The following is a 19,393-nucleotide window of genomic DNA, read 5'->3' as shown; positions in this document are numbered from 1 at the left end:
TTTTACTAAAACGTTCTACTTTCTTAAAGGGGTTGAAAATCTGACTTTTCCATGTTAAAGTGCTATAATTGGGTCCCCAGTGCTTCTATCAACCTAGACAACATGAAAAAGAACAACCCAGTAACTTTGTTTGGGTAAGCCGTTTTGTGCAAGCATGTGCAAAATTAGGTCGTTCAGATTTTGCCTGTTTATGTGAGGTAGGGAGCAAGGCAAATTACAATAATACCGCCCCTTATTCTGCACTATCCAACCATGGCACTGCCATTTAGTGCAAAGAAAGAGAGAGAGAAAAAATACTGATAGCACAATTGAGTTTCAATTGCAACAAACCACCATCATTGCGATCAGTGTTTGCATTTCATCCGCTCATTTGCATTTTAAAGGAAACATCCAAAACCGGCACAGAGTGCGTTTACATGCACAGAATAAGCGGATAGCTATCAAAAATCTGCTTATTATAGAAAACTGTTTTCATGCGTTTACATGCAAATCAATAAACTGGCTATGTAGACAACTGCGTTTACATGGTACTTGGAGAATTATCAGTTTTCTCGCAGGCAGTGACGTCACCACCTATAGTACATAGTCGATCAAAAAGCCAACGGCATATCTGTCTTAAGCTGTACTGTTGTATCTCTTCTCGTGTCTACAGAACCAGTAAATGTAACATAAGCTTCTATTTTCACAGTTTCTCTGCCAACTGCTTTAGTCAAGCGGAGACTTTTATGCATTACTTTGCGTTTACTTCCGCGTGTGACGTTTATCTTTCATATGCGGAGACATGCGCACATGGAGAAAAAACCGTGAGAAAGCCGGTTAAGGTGTTTACATGCCACGCGAAATCGGCGTAATGAGCAAAAAACTACCTGTGCCAATCGGTTTTTGCTTACGCCGTTTATGGGCTTTCCGCAATAAAGGAAAACCGTTTTACACGTTTACATGACCCCACACGTTATCAGTTTATTAAGCATAATCGGCGTAAGACTGTGCATGTAAACACACTCACAGTTTTGCTCAGGCCTACAAAGTGGCTATTTTAACATGCTATAATTAATTATCTATGGAGTATTTTGAGGTAAAACTTAACATACGCACTCTGGGGACAACAAATACTTATTTTACATCTTTAAAAAAAATCTCATATGACCCCTTTAAAAAAAGGTGCTACAAAAGGTTCTACACAACGATGCCATAGACAAACAACAACAAAAACTTTACGGTGCTGTTGCCAATGTTAATCAATATGCAAAAAAAAAAAAAAAAAAAAACGATTAATTTTCGTGGTTCCTCTAAGAACAGTTTAAATTCACGTGTATCCGTATTATTATTATTTAAAAAATTAACCCAGGTCAACATGGCTTTTTTCCCACTCATAACTCCCTCCGATTTGATCGTATATCTGCGCTTGGCTCAGTTGGTCTCATCCAGAGGATGCGAGCGCTGATGTTACTCACCGCGCGTGAGGTGCGGCGCCACAGAGGAACATCACATAAACCTCGTCGTTCTCTCTCCACATGGTGAGAAACACATTGGCTTGGTAAATGACATCGAATGCTTTAATGTATGCGTTTTGCATTATTTAAATAACCGACTTTGTGCACTAATTATGTATTTGTGTTAGGTTAGTGTTGTGAAATGTGGTGTTTCAATCATGGCACGGGGTCTGATACCGTGGATCTGGCTGAAGAGACCCGTCTATATCCAGGTAAGACGCGTAATAATGCCACTTGTTCATACATCTTACGGACTTTTCGCAATAAGTAGACTCTATTGTGTTGGCTGTACGCGTGTGTGTAGTTATATTGTGTACAATTTTAAATAAACGACGCGTGGACGCGTTTATCCCATTTCGACTCTGAAGTTTCCAAAGGCTTCGTCTCTTCGTAAAGCTTCACTTCATCTTTAAAGCATTGACGCGTTTTTAGTAAATGCACCGCATTTTGCGTATAAGATTCGTATTAAGCATGTTTGTATTCGATCTCTATGAGTGAGAATCATAATTTTGTTTTATAATGCCAAATGTAATTTGTTCGTTCGTTTTTCTCGCGTTTCGTGGATGCAGTGTTGCTAATCCATCGTCTGGTCGGTCGTTGCTGTAGCAACCATGCTGCTGTATAACATTTTTATAGATCTACTGAAAACATTTCTCTTACCTGTCAAAAAAATGTAATCGAAAATATAAACCATGAATCCCCGAACTCACCGTGGCGCTGTGCTCATTTCCGTCAAAGATTGACGACCTAATTTTACACCTCTATAAATAATAAGAAACGTCGATACATGAGCAGCTGATGTATGAAACTAAACCTCGATAATGTTACTGGTTTATATTAACAAAAATTAAAGACAATATTATACATATTATACATTAGGTCCAGCCATGTTGTTTTTAATGTTTTGTAAATTTAGTTGTTCCTATGGATCTGTGCCTATGGATGAAAACAGTGCTTTAACTGGCATTGCCATCCTCTGACATGTGGAAAGTTTGACAGAGTTGGACTGTATTAATCGAAGCTTACCTTTTGACTTACAAGTGAACATTTGTGTCACTTTTACGGTCTTTAGTAACTATGACATTATACTTTTTTTATCATTCAATTTATTTTAACCCTATAGCAAGCTTACAGTGCACTAAACTTGTATTCTGCAGATACATAATGCTGTAAAATACAAAAGAAAAAAACAGCATCCTTAAACAGAATCTGTTTCATTTTGATTTTATGGAGACCTATTGCTATTAGTGCAAGATCCAGACAGTCCCGGACACATTTTATTTGCCTACTTTTTTAAGGACATCCGTGTTGTGGTTTGAGGGATGAGTGGTTCAGGCTAGAGAAGCTGACTTTCTTCAAGCATTTGTTTATTTTATAAGGAACGTAATCCTGCATGCCTTCAGCAGCTTACTTAGATGACTCCCCACGCCCAGAGTTTGGCTTACTTTGTGGTGTTTGCTTGGTTCAGTAAGAGCGTGCAGAGACATAGTGGGGGGAAGTGAACATAAATGTGAGTTGTTTATGTGGTCTTCTGTTAGCAAAAGGAATTTAAGACGCAAATATGAACTGCTTTGCGCTGGTCTGTAATTTTGTAACACTGTTTGTGGTGCCTGGGGAATGTGAATAAGACTTCACTTATTATTTTCTGAAGTTAGCTCACATTTTTATTTCATTTTAAATATTGCTCATATTTATCTTCCCTAAACCCTGATGCTCCCTGGGCAGATTTCATTTTTAGAAAATGGGAAAGCCATATTATATTATAAATCTGTTTATATGCCGAAAGGATGACCTTTGGAAATATTGTGGGTGAACTCTAAATCCTTTATTTGATTTAAACAAGACATTCTGTTTATTGGTCATGCATTCAGAGAATGTATTATAAAATAACAGCTTTGCAATCTCAAACATTATATGGGAGGAATTTAAATGCTTGCTTTATAAAATTCACAAGTGGCTAGCTGCTTTAGGACACAGTAGCTGTTGTTCTAGAGGTGATGTGTCTGAATTACTCAGAGGCACGATTCACCAAAACGGTGTGGTATTTTATATACAGCGTCCCACAAAGCTGCAGTTAAAATCAGCTGAACATGGCATGGATACAGGTTTTGCCATCATGCAAACTATTAAAAGAGAAAGCATTTATGCTAAATTTCTATTTAAATAATTATTTTATTATAATAATTTGTACATTCTAAAAATATTGGGTATTTTTTTAACCCAGCGTTGGGGCAAAAAGGGACGAATCAAAACTGTTGTGTTACAATTTAAATCATTGTTGGGTCAAATATAAACATGATCTGGGTTTATTTAACCCAACGGGGTTCGTCCCTTTTTGATCCAATATAATCCAACATTTAGTGTATGAATTGGTTTTACCCCAGTTGTATTGGATTTAGGAATGGTGTATTATTATTGCTATTTTCTAACAATCAAAATTTTTTAAACAAATTCATATTAGCCACTTCGTAAAAACAAATTTTCTTGAGATCAGGACTTCAGTTACCACCTTAATTTAAGGTTTTCCAAAGCTTGTTTTTGCAAAGGTTTGACTTAAGGACTAAAACAGTCAACAGTCAAAAGGCCATTCAATAAAAAAAGACTCTACAGGGAACCTTTAAACCACAAGTCCAGACACATTTTCATATATGAAGAACAAAATAAAAAAGAATCCATACAACCCAGTACAATAAAGTGATGTGAGCTGACCCGACCCAAACTAAACCAAACCATGGGGTACTATGCAATGGAAAAGCGCCATAAGATACTCAATGCAGGGGTATTGTAGAGTTTCATCAGTTCTTGTACTACCACAGTGTGATGTGGCACTACAGTGAATATTTTCTTCGCTCTGTTCTCATCCTAGTTACATTTTATAATCGATAATAGGAATTTTGTAGGTAAAGTTTAGGCTGTTTTGTTGTTATTCATTACATTAGTCAAAATATGTTGCATTGCAGGTCATTCCATTGATGTGGTGAATCTGTTGTATCAAGCCAAGTCTCAAAATGTAGAGCACATTTAGACTTCAGCTATTTTGAAACAAACCACATGATATTACAGTGTGTCATGGGCAATGTGTTGCTATCTAGATAGCAGTTTGGTCATACGAGTGCCACTGGTCTTTTAGTGCATCCGGATATAACTCATAATTTCATATGGTTATCATTTTCTGTCTCCTGAGTTCCTACTTATATTTTTATACTTGGACATATTTTACACTACTGCTACTGTAAGCTAGTTGTCCTATGTATTCAATTTGGTGGAACAAGTGAGTGTCTACTTGTATTTGCACTTACGCATGTTTTACATTTCTGTAATTAGTCTGTAGTATTACCTGTTCGTTTTTTTTTTGTGTCGCTCACCTACTGTTTAATTTGTTTTAGGTTCCACACCCTTTTCTGTCCTGAACAACAAAGGTGGACCTAATTGCAGCCATATTTCAGTGTCGTCTAGGGTTTTTTGTATGGGCAGACGACCATTCTTCTGCATTTTGTCCCTTGTGGGAATGAAAACAGGTCTCCTATTTACTATGAGTGTCAGGCTGGTGCTTTTAGCTTCCAGTGCAGCTCTAAGGAACTGTGTCACATGCTAAATGAGGTTATACCAGAGCACAAATTTAAATATATAAAAATATATAAGGAGGTAAGCAAGAAGACAGAGTGTATGCATGAGGGTTAGTTGTATAGGCTATTTAAAATAAAACCATTATTCCTGTTTCAAGAGAGATGAGCTAATTAGACTTTAATGTATTCCTTAAAAGCAAATCCATAACTAAAGCATAGACAAAGAATTGATTACAGTCTTGTTCTGTTGCATATACTTCAATTGTACATTTGATTATTAGCAGGATTAAGTTAGTCTGGATTGACAAAAGAATCAAAGCACTATGTGTAAACAACAACACAAACATTTGTGATGCAAGTCTTCTCACCTCATTAAAGGATAAGTCATTTTTCTTAAATAAAATCCAGATAATTTACTCGCCACCATGTCATCCAAAATGTTGATGTCTTTCTTTGTTCAGTCAAGAAGAAATTGTTTTTTGAGGAAAACATTCCAGGATTTTTCTCATTTTAATGGACTTTAATAGAGCCCAACACTTAACTCAACACTTAACAGTTTTTTTCAACGAAGGTTCAAAGGACTCTAAACGACCCCAAACGAGGCATAAGGGTCTTATCTAGCGAAACGATTGTCATTTTTAACACGAAAAATTAAAAAATAGGCACTTTTTAACCACAACTTCTCATCTATCTCTGGTCCTGTGATGCGCCAGCTTATTTACTCACCACCATGTCATACAAAATGTTGATGTCTTTCTTTGTTCAGTCAAGAAGAAATTATGTTTTTTGAGGAAAACATTCCAGGATTTTTCTCATTTCAATGGACTTTAATGGACCCCAACCAGGGCCTGAAATTAACTTTTTTGACCACCAGCCACTGTGGCAGGTGGCTTTAGAAATCCACCTGCCACAGAGACTTTTTACCAGCCAGTTTTTTTTTTCCCGAATAGTGAATTATAACACTGTCTTTATTGTATGAATTAAATATAAAAAAAATTCAGAGCTACAAAAGTGAATTTCTCTTTGTCTTAGGTTGTTTGATTAACATTAATGACACAGACTTAAGTAGGTTAATTGAGGTTACTGTCTCTTTAAGACCAGCACAGACTGGTTTTTGACTCTCTATACATACACTTAAGACATAAAGAAATGTTTTATTAGAAAATGAATACTGTTGAGATCATTTTGTTTATGTGCCCTGTCAAGAGCAGAAAGATTTTATGTACGCATGCTTTTAGGAACGCGTCTCTCCGATGTGCCCTATTGAGTCCCCTTAAACCTGGCACGCACACAGAGACAGAGGGGGCACAAACTGCGCACATAAACGCCGCACATACGTTGTTTTTCATTACTATATTCGCAAAATGTATGTTAATGTACTACAGTATAAGGCATAGTAGCGCAACTCTCTCTAAAGTTTACACATCAAGAGTTCTGATCCGTTACAGCAGCACTACACATCTGTGCAACTGCGATTGTACAGTAGCCTATGTCAGCATTGCATTCTCTTCCCATCTCACCACCAGTTTAATACTTACTCGCACATCCAAACGTAGTCAGAGAAGTGCCTCATCTTCTTTCCAATCGCATTGCGAAACAGCAGCCGCATCCTCTCAATGAATCACTCAATTTGCATCGGTGATATGCGCAGGTTGATAAGAAATGAGCGGGTGCCGGTTACGAGTCATCCAAAAATATTTTACTGATATTCAGGCCGCGGTCAAGTTTAAAAACTATTTTGAACAATTGCGGGCGGGGCGGGTTAGTTGAAAATGTCGGTCTGGAGTGGGTTGTTTATACAATGACCCGCGCATCTCTGATTCGCATTGGCTACCCGCCAATGTGGCTGGTAGATTGACAGTGTTACCCGCCAATTGCAAAATCCACCCGCATTTGGCGCGTGGTCGGGTGTTAATTTCATGCCCTGACCCCAACACTTAAAACTTAACTCAACACTTAACAGTTTTTTTCAACGGAGTATCAAAATGCATCATTTCACACTTGTAATTTAGAAGCGGCTTATCCCTGAAATTAAGCTGGAAGCAGGATTAGCCCTGCTTTTGTGTGGTTAAAGGGATAGTTCACCCAAAAATGAAAATATTGTCATCATTTACTCATACTCATGTTGTTACAAACCGGTATAAATTCCTTTGTTCTGATGAACACAAAGGAAGATATTTTGAGAAATGTTTGTTACCAAGAAAAAAGAATACTACGGAAGTAAATGGGGTCCACGAGTGGTTTGATTACGAACATTTCTCAAAATATCTTCCTTTGTGTTCATCAGAACAAAGAAATGTATACAGGTTTGTAACAACATGAGAGTGAGTAAATGATGACAGCATTTTCATTTTTGGGTGAACTATCCCTTTAACCCCGCATTGTAGTTCAAAACGAATGGCAGCTTATGATAATAAACACGGAGATGGTGGGGTTTAACTTTACGTGTATTGCAGAGACTTAAAAGCCTTATGTTACAAGACAGTATGAAGACATATTATTTGTCACTGTTCGAATTACACATTATTAAATAGTAGAACAACTATGAACATGCATTATGTTAATATACACAGTTGGCAGTTGCTTTTATCTAAATATAAATGCAACTTACAGTGTATTACAAAGTATACATTGGATCATTATATGTGTCTACTGGAATCAAATCCACAACCTTTGCACTGCTAGCGCACTAAGCTACAGGAACAACATGCATGTCCACGTGTAATGTTGGAATTCTCTGGATCACAACTATCTCGAGCTCCAGTTGTTAGGTTGATGTAAACATTTCGGACTGTTGCAGCGTCGAGTCCGTTTGTAGATGTGTCCCATGAGGCACCAGGAATAGGAAACGCACAACAGGGTGCCTGATTGTTGGTTGCTCTCACAAAGATGAGGTAAATTAGATCTGCAGTCCCTGTGTGACATCTGCTTCCATCAGAATGTCATCACTTGGGATCAGAAAAAAAGGAGGAGGGGAAAGTGGGAACTAACGGTATCTCCCGCCAGACGTATAATGCACCAGAAAAGCTTTCATTTGCTCTTTATGCTTTATGTTTCCCCTAAGAGTGAGACCTAGAGAGACCATTCTTGTAAATGTTTTCTCCACACTTTGTGGAATAAAACAAAAATGTGTTTTTTGAGTCCATGCACAACAACATCTTTTTTTTACAGTCTCTGTCTATCTTTGTCACTTTCTGTTGTCTGATTCTGTCCATCTATCTGTCGTTCATTGGTCTGAAGTGGAGGGGAGCATTAGGGAGAAGGCAGCAAGAAATCGCTTTATGATCATGAATTATGGATGAGCAGAGAGCAAGCTATGAAAACAAGTGTCAGTGCAAAATTCTCCCCCACTTGATCGGCTTCTACCTTCTCATCATCTCTCGCTGTTTCACAGAGGGGTTGGAGGATTTAAAGCAACTGACATGCTCTGTATTCCTATTATGTGTGGCGGATCACCTGAAATTGGAGACTGATCTTTTGGAGAGCAAAGTGTAAGCTTGTACTTGGAGCTGTGGGCAATAGGAAGCTGATTAGGCTACATACTTAAGCATTAATATACTTGTGAAGACCTATCAAGCTGTTACTCTCTCTGCAGCTCATCTCACAGGGAATAGAGATGCTGTTGTCTACCAAACAAGCTGTCAACGCTTTATAAGAGCCAACATGTTCTCCAGCTATATTTCAGGTTATGAAAGTTTCATTGCTTATTCAGAACATGACTTTTATACTCTATTTTGTGATACAGGAGGTCTTTTAATGGAATCATATGGTGATAAATAGTAAAAGAGTTTCAAACAGATAATCCAATCACTTAAATCCAAATCAAGCTGGCTTAGATTCAATTTATACATATTATAGTATTTATATTATAAGGGGAGGACCTGGCCAGTTACTGTGATGCTGTGACAAACCAGTGGTGTAAGTGTGGTACTAGTTTGCTAGCTAGAAACCAAGAAAGTAAATCTGTAGTTTAAATGGTTAGTTCATTCAAAAATGAAAATTGTGTCATTAATGACTCACCCTCATGTCATTCCAAACCTGTAAAACCTCCGTTCATCTTTAGAACACAGTTTAAGATGTTTTAGATTCAGTCTGAGAGCTTTCTGACCCTCCATTAAAAATGTATGTACGGTATACTGTCCATGTCCAGAAAGGTAATAAAAACATAATCCAAGTAGTCCAAAAATAATAAAAATTATGACTTTATTCAGCATTGTCTTCTCTTTCGTGTCTGTTGTAAATCCTCGTTCACCAAACTGCAGTGATGCTGCTGACGTACGACGCTGCTGACGTGTTATTTGGTGCGCCCGTGCTTCGTTTACAACAGTGTTAATTTCGTTGACGATGACGAAAAATATTGGTCAACGAACCTTTTCATGGACGAAAACTAAATAAAAACTAAATAAAAGTCAGATATGATGATGAAGACTGTAACGAAATACAACTGACACTTTAGTCAACGAATAAAAATAAGACGAAAATGTTAGGGAGGGACGAATGGAGAAGAGATCCAATCAGAGCTTCTCATTTTGTGGGACAAGTTTGGAAGAAATCCAATCAGAGCCAATCTTTGAGGGTAAGTTGATCTATGCAGAAGCAGGCAGCAGAGCGATTTTAAAAAGATGCGGCAAAGTTCGTTTTTACAACAGGTTGTTTACATTATATTTAGTTGTACAGTCTTAGTTACCCAGCTATGGCTGATTTCAGTTGACTTCGCGGAAAACATAGAAACTAAAGGAATACATACAACTCTGAACTGTATTGATTGTATTGGATTGGGTCTGTGTGTGCATGTCATTCAGGGGGAATGCATTTCAGGGACCATGTATATTTTTTAGGTAAAGTGGGCCTTATGCTTATTTATGTAAGATTATCTTTTGTGAAAAGCCACGGTCAGTTTTTTTGACATTAAGAATAAAATGAAATATGTGTTTTCTATAACAAACATTAAATATGTGTCTGTATTGCATATTCAAACCTTAATACCATTCCATAACAGACTAAAAAACTTAAGACCAGACTAAGACTAAAACTAGACTAAGACTAAAAGATTTCAGATAACTATAATAAGACTAAAACTAAATGGTGTGTTATTTGAAAGACTAAGACTAAATCAGAATTTGCTGTCAAAATTAACACTGGTTTACAATCTGAGGGATAAGGACATCCACGACATGCACACTTATGCACCATTTAAAAAATATGACAATACCAAAATACAAACAAAGAATAGCTTGAATACAGCATGCATCTCCCTCAGACTGTAAACGAAGCTCGGGCGCACCAGATAACATGTCTTTATATCCTGCTAAATGTCATTGTCCCACCAGTGGGACGCCTACTTTTACTTTAGTGTTTTGCATGTGAATTCGTATCTAATAATGACAAACTATATATAATTTGAAAGCTCTAAGAGTGTAGTTTTCATATTTCAAAATGTTTAAGCAGTAATAATAATGCAATGACAGTGAATGCACATCAAAAACGTGCACATCAACTTTTCACCCCCCCACTCAAAGGTGGTGGGTTTGACAGTTAAGGGGTTAAACAGAACACATGCTGGGTTAAAAATGACCCAGTGTTGGGTTCTTGTTATGCAACCATGGGTTTAAATAACAATTGGGTAAACTGGGTAAACCCAGCGGTGTGTTCTGTCCAATATTTACCCAGTATTGTCACGGTAGGAAATCCTCTGTTTCCTCCGTGTCATGTGTGTGTGTGTGTGTTTGTTTGTTCACTCACCTCTGCCATGTGCTCGTTTGATTAAGTGTTGTCACCTGTGTATGATTGCCTCGCTCCAGCTGATCCTCATCACCCATCTGCTACTTATACTCACCCAGTTCTCTTCCTGTTGTCAGATCCTCATTTCATGTTCCAGCAGTACCACTTGGATATTGTCTCTCGTCTTCGTGTGCATTGGATCAGTGTTCGTGTTTGTCGTCTCCGTGTGAGTGTTGGGTCCGTTTCTGGTTTCGTCCATTGGCCATTCTCACACTCATCACCGACTTCACGTTTCATCACTCTTCAGCCACCGTAGACCTTCGATCACCATCGCCAACATCCTGGACTCTGTCACATGTTCTGTTGTCTCTCTGTTCTTACCATCATTTACAATAAATCTGTGTTGATCGCCTGCGCTTGCTTCCTCCACTTTATTGTGTCGTTACAAGTATGGGTTAAAAACAATGTAGCTATTTTTAGAGTGCAGAAAAACTAGGAATTACCTTGGGATGGGGGAGCTTGCAATCTCAGGAAACAAAGTAGGAGGAGTTACTGAAGAGTCCGAGGTGAACTACATTTTCTGAATGCTCTTGATGCCCATCAATTTCAGGGGTCCATCAGCTGTATCCTATTGAGACTGCATCGTGGTTGTCTGGTAAAACGTTCATTGGCCTCTTCAGTCCTTTAAAAGATAGTTGACTTAAAAATCACAGTCCTGTCATCTTTTTCTCACCCTCATGTTGTTTTAAAGTTGTATATGTTTCTTTTAACTTAAAGGAAGATATTTTAATAAATCATGGTGCACAGTTGATGGTACCTATTGACTCCCATAGTATTTGTTTTCCTATTATGGAAGTCAGTGGCCGCCATTACATGTGTGGTTTCCATCATTTATCAAAATGTCTCCTTTTGTGTTCAACAGAATAAAACCCACTGATGTCTTGAAGGCAAATAATAAAAGTGCAGGTAACAAAACCAGCATGTAAAAATAGATACTAAATCTGGCAAATGACAATGATAAAAGTGTTTTGTGTAACAGAGATAATGGGGAATAGAGAACAAAGAATAGGTACATAGATAATTGTCCTTTGTTGAAGGATGTTGCAGAGAGAAAACACATGGAAGCGAGACAGTTTGGGTTGAAATTATGATAAATGTTGATATTTTAGCCCAGAAGACTGATAAGAAAAGCTTTTGTGAGCAGGTTATAGCTGTGGAAATGCGATCTTTGAAACTTGGTGTCATAGTTTGCTTCTGTTTGTCTGTTTTTGTTCGTTGTAATGAATTGAAGGCCAATATGACAGGAGAAATTGAGTGGGTCAAACATAATTTTCGAGTTTAAGTTTTGTTTGCTTTTTTAAAACGAATTTCGTTTCATATAATTTGTCTCTTTGTTTTAATCAATTTTTTGTTGATAGGTTTTGTGAATATAAATGAATAAGAACATTAAAAGGAACATTGTGAATCTCATTAATGCGTATATAATACACTGCAATATGCTACCGAATGCCAAAACATGCAGTATTATAGTTTGCAATTATATAGTTGTTGTTGTTGTTTTAACGATATGTAAAATCATATTACCAAGTATATTACTTGCTTTTCAAAAACCAGCTGCACAGAAATTAAATTTGCATGTGCATTCAAAGCTTGATGTAGCAGCACATTTGAATTGCGGCATGCTTATGACTTTTAAAAATCAACGTCATTATCTAATCTAATCTAACGTATGAGGGAACACACAACACACACCCATAGGAAACTGTGACAGGTAAAGGGAAGAGATGTTATTTGGTGTTTTTCTTAGTCAGCTTATAAGAAAAAAATTAAATGGACTATAAGATCAATAATATGAACTCCGAACTGTTATAAGATCAAAAGCTTGCGAGGGGGACTGTACATCCAAAAACCCCCCAAAATGTTAGTGTACAGGTGCTGAGCAACAAATAGTCAACGAAAAAACAACAGAAGAAGCCCGCACACTGATAAACTGCTCCAATAAATTTAATGGTGCAACGTTTCGACCATCAGGTCTTCGTGAGGCACAATATAAAAGTGTAATCACCTAACCTCTATAAATAGGAAACAGGTGTATGCCTTAATAACACTCGCTTTCAAAAAAAGGCACACTATACACATAAAGCATTAATCAACACACATATACAAAAATCTCAAATATACACCGAAAAAAGAAATAAACATAACAAGGTGAAATGTCTGAAGAGAAACTTGCTACATTAAAGCAATAAGCATTTATGTAGGCTAAAGCTCTCAGAAGCAAAGGTTCCAGGTGCCAAAATTATTTTATTCACTCAAGCCAACAAAGCTCAAAGATTATCTGCCCTCCCAACATCTGACTCCTTTCTTTATACACTCTTATCTGAGATGACGTACACTCTGCTCATTATTTTCTCTTGGCTTTGACCTGCCACCGTTAGCTATTATTCTGGTGTTTTCCACTCTAATCATGGCGAAAACGCAGCTGGACTTTTTTAAATTAAATTGATTAACTGTAAAACGAAAGATAGCTAAGAAATGAGAGTTAACTGAAGAAACAAAAGTTCACTGATGGTTACTATGACATTAAACATATTCAGTGCTTTTCAATACTTTATAAGACAATATTTCAGTGTAATATTAATAACAGGGTATAATCAATAATAAAACCAATGAAACCCACCAAAAACTACCATGCATCACCACTTATGTTTAATGGAAGTTTTTTTTATTTTTGCTTCAAGTAGGCTACTGTTTAGTAATCTTTACTTGAATGTTTCCGTTTTAAATCACAAAGACCTTAAAAACATCAACATTAGCCTATTGATCATATTAATATGTTGTACATTTTTGAAACACATTTTTGAAGGATACAAAATATTGTCTGTTATCGTTATCGGCATATCGCACTGTCGCACACCCCTTGTCTGCATACATGCGCTAAAGGTAAACTATTTTTAGAGTAATAAGTTATTTTACACTTTTATGCGCATGCCCAGTGTGCATGAAGGGTCATGTTTCATGTGTTTATGGTCATGTATAGTGTGGATGAAGATATTTTTTGAAATGGCAGTATAGACAATGATCTTTTTTATGTTAAAATGCCTTTTTAAACGTTTTAAAACGCAAATGCGCTACTGTAAACAGGGCCTAAGACAGGGGTGTCAAACTCATTTTAGGCTGAGGGCCGGATGGTAATGTGTTATAATGTGCTGATAATTGTGTTAACATTTACTTAAATTAATTAGTTTGTTTAGCAAGAGAAACACACAGCTCTGTGAAAACTACATTTCATAAGGTCAAACTCATACTGTACATATTATACACACAAATTTACATCCGTACAAAACCCACTGGCCTTGGCCTTATAGGTTGAAAAGCTTTAATTAAACTTCTTTTGCCTTAATGCCAAAATTATTTATAAACTGTTCACTTTTCTTTGGAATATCTTTGTAATGAGAACAGTCATTTAGAAAATGAAAATGCTAGATGGGGCGGTGGCCCAAACCAAAAAGGGCACTAAGGGGGTGGTACTATTATTATGGTTTTAATAAAGTATTTTAAATATTATGTGTTATATTACTAGCATCAACTTAGACATGTGATTATAATGGGAAATATAATAACAAGAATTAAAGTATGAAAATCTGCTAAATATTCAATATGATTTAACTGCTGGCTTGATGGAGCTTTGAATCCATGTTTGCAATGTTGAACAGCCTTTAGCAGCCTCCCTTTCCATTCTCTGTCGTATTTTTTGTCTACAAAGTGTGCCAACAACAGCAAATTTTGTGTTTATATTAACTTAGATCTCATCAGGAACATTAAATCGATTAGACAAGCATTGTAACGTTAACACTAAATGTGGATATTTTGTTGTGTTGTTTGCTTGCTAAATTGTTAGCACTTTTAGAACACCGACAGCAAATCATTACCGGAAGAAATACATAAACAAACATACAAATTACAAATTCTGCGGTTTAACAACTGATATAATGTAATGAATATGGACGTGCATTTATGTCATTTTTTTATTTCGATTAATCCATAGGTCTGAAGAACGAGTACTCAATTAACTGGGGGCGGGGCAATCAAAGGGGTGGGGCGTACACGTAATGGTGAAAATGAACTTATTTTTATTAAAAACACTCAAATAAAACTTAATTTTGAAGAAACTATGACAAAACAATGAACACATACTAGATTATTAATGAATTAAATGTTTTTAACAGAAACCTCTAACAGGAAAAGCTGCGTGATGAAGTGAAACTAAAGGTTTAATAAACACAAACCGAAGCGCTTTCTATAGACCGTTTCAGCAGTAACAACATAAACAAGCCGCTGTCGCGGTACGCACGTAACTTCCGGTAAACTCCGCTAATGTTAAATAACAACAAAGTTCTTTAAACATAGTTTATTTATATAACAAGCAAACAAAACAAAACATAGATTATATAGGAAACCAAACATTTGTTATTTTCGACGAGGCATTTGTTCAAGAGATTAGTTTAGCAACTAGTCAGACCATTAAAAAACGTAACAGGAAGTAAGGTTCGGATCCAGACGTGTATCACGTGCGTCCGATGAAACCGTCTATATGACGCAGTCTTTATAATATGTAGCCTTTATACAACATAAATGTACAACGTGCATCTATCTGCATAAAATGCAAGACTTCAACGAAGTTTTCAACTAAGTTATCTAAAAAAAGGAAGTTTAACTCCCTTTGTGGATGTGCATCATAAACAGCGCACTTTTAACATTTTAACATAACTTCATAACATTAAGCCGCTTTAAGTCTTTTGCTATCACGTGTCGTGTCGTCTCTTACCTCAGTCAAGATGTAATTTTAATGCTCGTATGGCTCTCTGGTATCTCTTGACATTTAATGTTTAAATATAAGATGATAACCCATTGAACTTTTGACGACGCTGTACATTTTGCACCTGACTGACTGTATTTCCAAAAATCACGGCATCCTTTTAAACCATAGTGCCTCAGTGATGTGAGGTGTGGCCGGCTTCATGGGATCGGGTTGCTGCAGCACGGTCATGCGGAATTATCTGTTTGTTTTTTAATCGCGCATGGTAATGTTACTGATGTCATACGTCAGTTTGCGTAGCTCGACACCAGTGTTGGGTGTAACTAGTTACAAAGTAACTAGTTACTGTAATAATATTACTTTTTTCAGTAACTAGTAGTGTAAGGCATTACCCGTCTGAAAATGGTAATATTATTACAGTTTTCCCGAGCTAGTTACTTAAGTTACATTCGCCAGTACAACCTTCATCACACAAGGCACAAAATACAGAGAACAAAAGGGAAGGGGAGGAGGGCGTGAATGGAACAGTGATTGGTCTAAGTTTGGCACGAGGTATCATTTACCATCACCGATTGGTCGACACCCGGCAGCCAGCAGCACAGAGCGGCAGCGGCACACTCAAAGACAGATCGGGTAAATGGAAGCGTCAACAACGGCAAGCTCTTTTTCAGAGGAAGGTTCCCAGCAACAGAAAGCTAGATTCGACGGGTGGAGATTCAGTCATATTTTATTATGTTCAACGGAAGGAAAATAACTTGACGGTGAAGTGCACACTCTTTAATGTTTCTCCAAACGCTGTGCCCCACGTCCAGTAGCGGGTAAGGAAGCCAGCATTTTCTTGGCCGTGGCTTGCCCAAATAAACATTTTTGTCCAGAAAAAAAATGTAACTAGTAATATAACTAGTAATATAACTAGTTACTTTCTCCAGGGAGTAATAAAGTAAAGTAAGGCATTACTATTTTTGAGAGTAATATGTAATACGTAATATATTACTTTTTTGAGTAACTAGCCCCAACACTGCTCGACACGACGTCAAACACGCATCTCCAGACCCAGTCTTTAGTACCACATGCGCTTGTACCACTAACCAGACACCCAAATGCCGCCATATCCACAATAAATAAATAAATAAACCCACATGATCATCGTTTTCGTGTTCGATCATCGATGCCACGTTCCATCCCTAGTAATGAATCTATCTGTTAATTCATTGAACTTCGGAAACTGTCGTATTCGCTCTCCAGGCAGAGAGTGGACACAGAGATGCTGCGGAGCGAGCGGGAAAACAGGAAGTAGATTACCGGAATCAGTGGATCTTTAGCGGAGCGGTAACAATAAAACGGCAAGATTTTTGGGCACCGTGTTTAGTCTATGTTCCACGTTTTGCTAGTTTCCGCAAGTCTCTCATATTTAAAACGAACTAGACACCAGCCTGAAAGGGTTATTAAAATATGTATTTAATATTTAATAAAACTGTATAAATCATCATGCTGGCCGGATTGGACACCTTTTTTTTGTTTGACACCCCTGGCCTAAGATAACACCAAGATTTCTGACTTTCTGACCAAGTGGGAGCATATACAAATTCAACTGTAGCAGGGCAATAATTGAGCCCTTTGGGACTCCACATGTCATGGATGTCCATTCAGATTTATGGTTACCTATGTTCACATAGTGAGGTCATGGTAGACTCACAGTGAGCTTATACTATGGTCACAATGTGAGGTCACAATACACTCATTGTGCACTCATACCATAAACTCAACATTCTGAATTGACAGTAAGCTTGCATATTACTCAAAACACAAGAATATCACAGTGTGATCCTCCAGAATCCACCTGAGATATAGGTAGTAGAATGTCCCCCTTGTGTTGTATTGCCTCCCCTTAACCTGCTCAACATTTTGAAATCACAATGAGCTCAGATATAGCTCACACTATGATTATCACAGTATGAGAATAGTGTAATGTCACTGATCATCGTGTGATCTCACGTGTTGACTGGGTAGGAACTTGATTTAGGGGGGTTGTTAGTCTCTCTACAGTAGCAAAAAAGAACAAGTGTTGTTTATGTTGTTGTTTATAATGTTTGAGAAGAAGGTCTGTCTAGCTGTGCCCAGTTCTACATTGAAAGCACAAAGACTGTCCTTATAAATGCTATAATGTACTTCAAGTTTTGTTTTCCACCACATACATTCAGCTTTTCTGCATATTCTTTTCATGCTCTGTACTTAGGGTGACCATACGTGCCATTCTTCCCAAATAGGAATTCTTGGCCAGGATTTCGGTACGTCTTCCGGAAGTCATATTTGTTGACCACATACGCCATTCAGTAAAAAACATAAGGCATACAATCGTAGTTTCAGTCTTACCTTTAAGTAATAATAATAATCCTCTATGACGTATGCGGTTGATAAATACGAGTTCCGGAAGACACACCCAAAATCCTGCCAGGACGCGTCCGGAAGAATGGCACGTATGGTCACCCTTTCTGTACTGCTGTTGTGTTTCTCCAAGTTTCTCCAAGTTTCTCAGTCATTGATCATCCTGACCTTTACTGGAGCTAAAACATCAGTATCATCTTTAACAAGTTAAAATTTTCAAGAAGAACATCAACAGAGTCTGCTGATATGCTTGGCAACATTGATATAGCATTTATAAATACCTCACTGGTGTTGTCATTCATGAACCTTTTATTGACATAGACAGATCTAGCATCAGTGGCAGGACAGATCAATAAATCAGAGTAAACACGGAAATGGTCAGATAGTGCTTTATCCTTGATAACAGTGGATGAAATGTTTAGACCCTTACTCATGAGCAGATCGAGAGTATGTGATTGTGTGTAGGACCACGAGCTGGGTCAGATCAAAAGTGTTTAAAACATTTAACAGTTCAATCACAGTATGGTTTTCTGCATTGTCTATTTATGAATATTGAAATCTCCAGCAATAACAAAACAGTCAGATTTAGAGGAAATTGTTGATAAAAGTTCTGTGAATTCATCAACAAATGCTGGGGTGTATTTAGGAGGCCTATAAATAATTGTAAACAGAATGCTTGGTTTACCTTTTAAAGCAATACACAAATATTCAAAGGACTGGTAATCAACAAATAACACTTGCTTGTAGGGCTGGGCAATATGACTCAAAAAATTATCGAGAAAATGTTTTCCATATCAGTCGATATCGATAATTATCACGATAAATAGCAAAACTTTACTCCTTTAAAATTTGAAGGCAGATTTTTCCTCCTGAATGAAAATTGTAAAAACCAGACAGTTAATAATGGTTTTAAACTACTTTTTATTCAGAACATGACAAATACAAATACTAAAATCTTGTTTTAATGTTCATGCATCTGTATTTAATGTAAATCTATTTGTTATGAAATCAACACATTTCTGACACAAAAGCAGCAGACTACTGTCACTTTAAGAACCAAGACAGGCTGCTTTAAGTTTCAATATACTGAGTAACAGCTGTTTATGTTCACTTAAACAAGAAAGAAAACTTAGTTCAGTGATCACGTGTGTTATACATATACGAGTTATACACGCTGATAAATGGTGTCACGTTGCTGTGGGAGCGCACATCCGCAAACACTATATTCACTGCAGTGGTGGATCTGCTGTTTTTCCTCAGGTTCCTGAATTTGTGAATGTCCTGTAAATATACTTTTAAAGCTGTGCGTTACTGTGCATTCAGACCGCCGCCGGCGAGAGCGTCAATTAAAGCTCTGGCTGCCCTGACAACGACGCTAAAGAAAAGTTCTAGTGGACGCTCTGACACTC

General features: G+C 37.2%; 1 protein-coding gene across 5 annotated transcripts in view; it reads left to right on the top strand.

Annotated features, from left to right (window-relative positions):
* Positions 1-1,401: 1,401 nt before the first annotated feature.
* Positions 1,402-19,393, top strand: part of dipk1ab (divergent protein kinase domain 1Ab) — a 45,410-nt gene continuing 27,418 nt past the window's right edge. For 2 of the 5 annotated variants that reach the window (XM_073815143.1, XM_065240638.2), the window contains exons 1-2: positions 1,434-1,537; positions 1,622-1,705. In XM_073815143.1, coding sequence (XP_073671244.1) covers positions 1,652-1,705 — 54 coding nt within the window. In that variant the 5' untranslated portion in view covers positions 1,434-1,537; positions 1,622-1,651. Of the gene's footprint in view, positions 1,538-1,621; positions 1,706-19,393 lie in introns of all 5 variants that reach the window. The other 3 variants (XM_065240629.2, XM_065240609.2, XM_065240618.2) reach the window with 3 other exon arrangements.

Source organism: Paramisgurnus dabryanus, chromosome 7, assembly GCF_030506205.2.
Source record: "Paramisgurnus dabryanus chromosome 7, PD_genome_1.1, whole genome shotgun sequence".
Classification (NCBI taxonomy): Eukaryota; Metazoa; Chordata; class Actinopteri; order Cypriniformes; family Cobitidae; genus Paramisgurnus; species Paramisgurnus dabryanus.
This window is presented reverse-complemented; position numbering and strand designations above follow the sequence as displayed.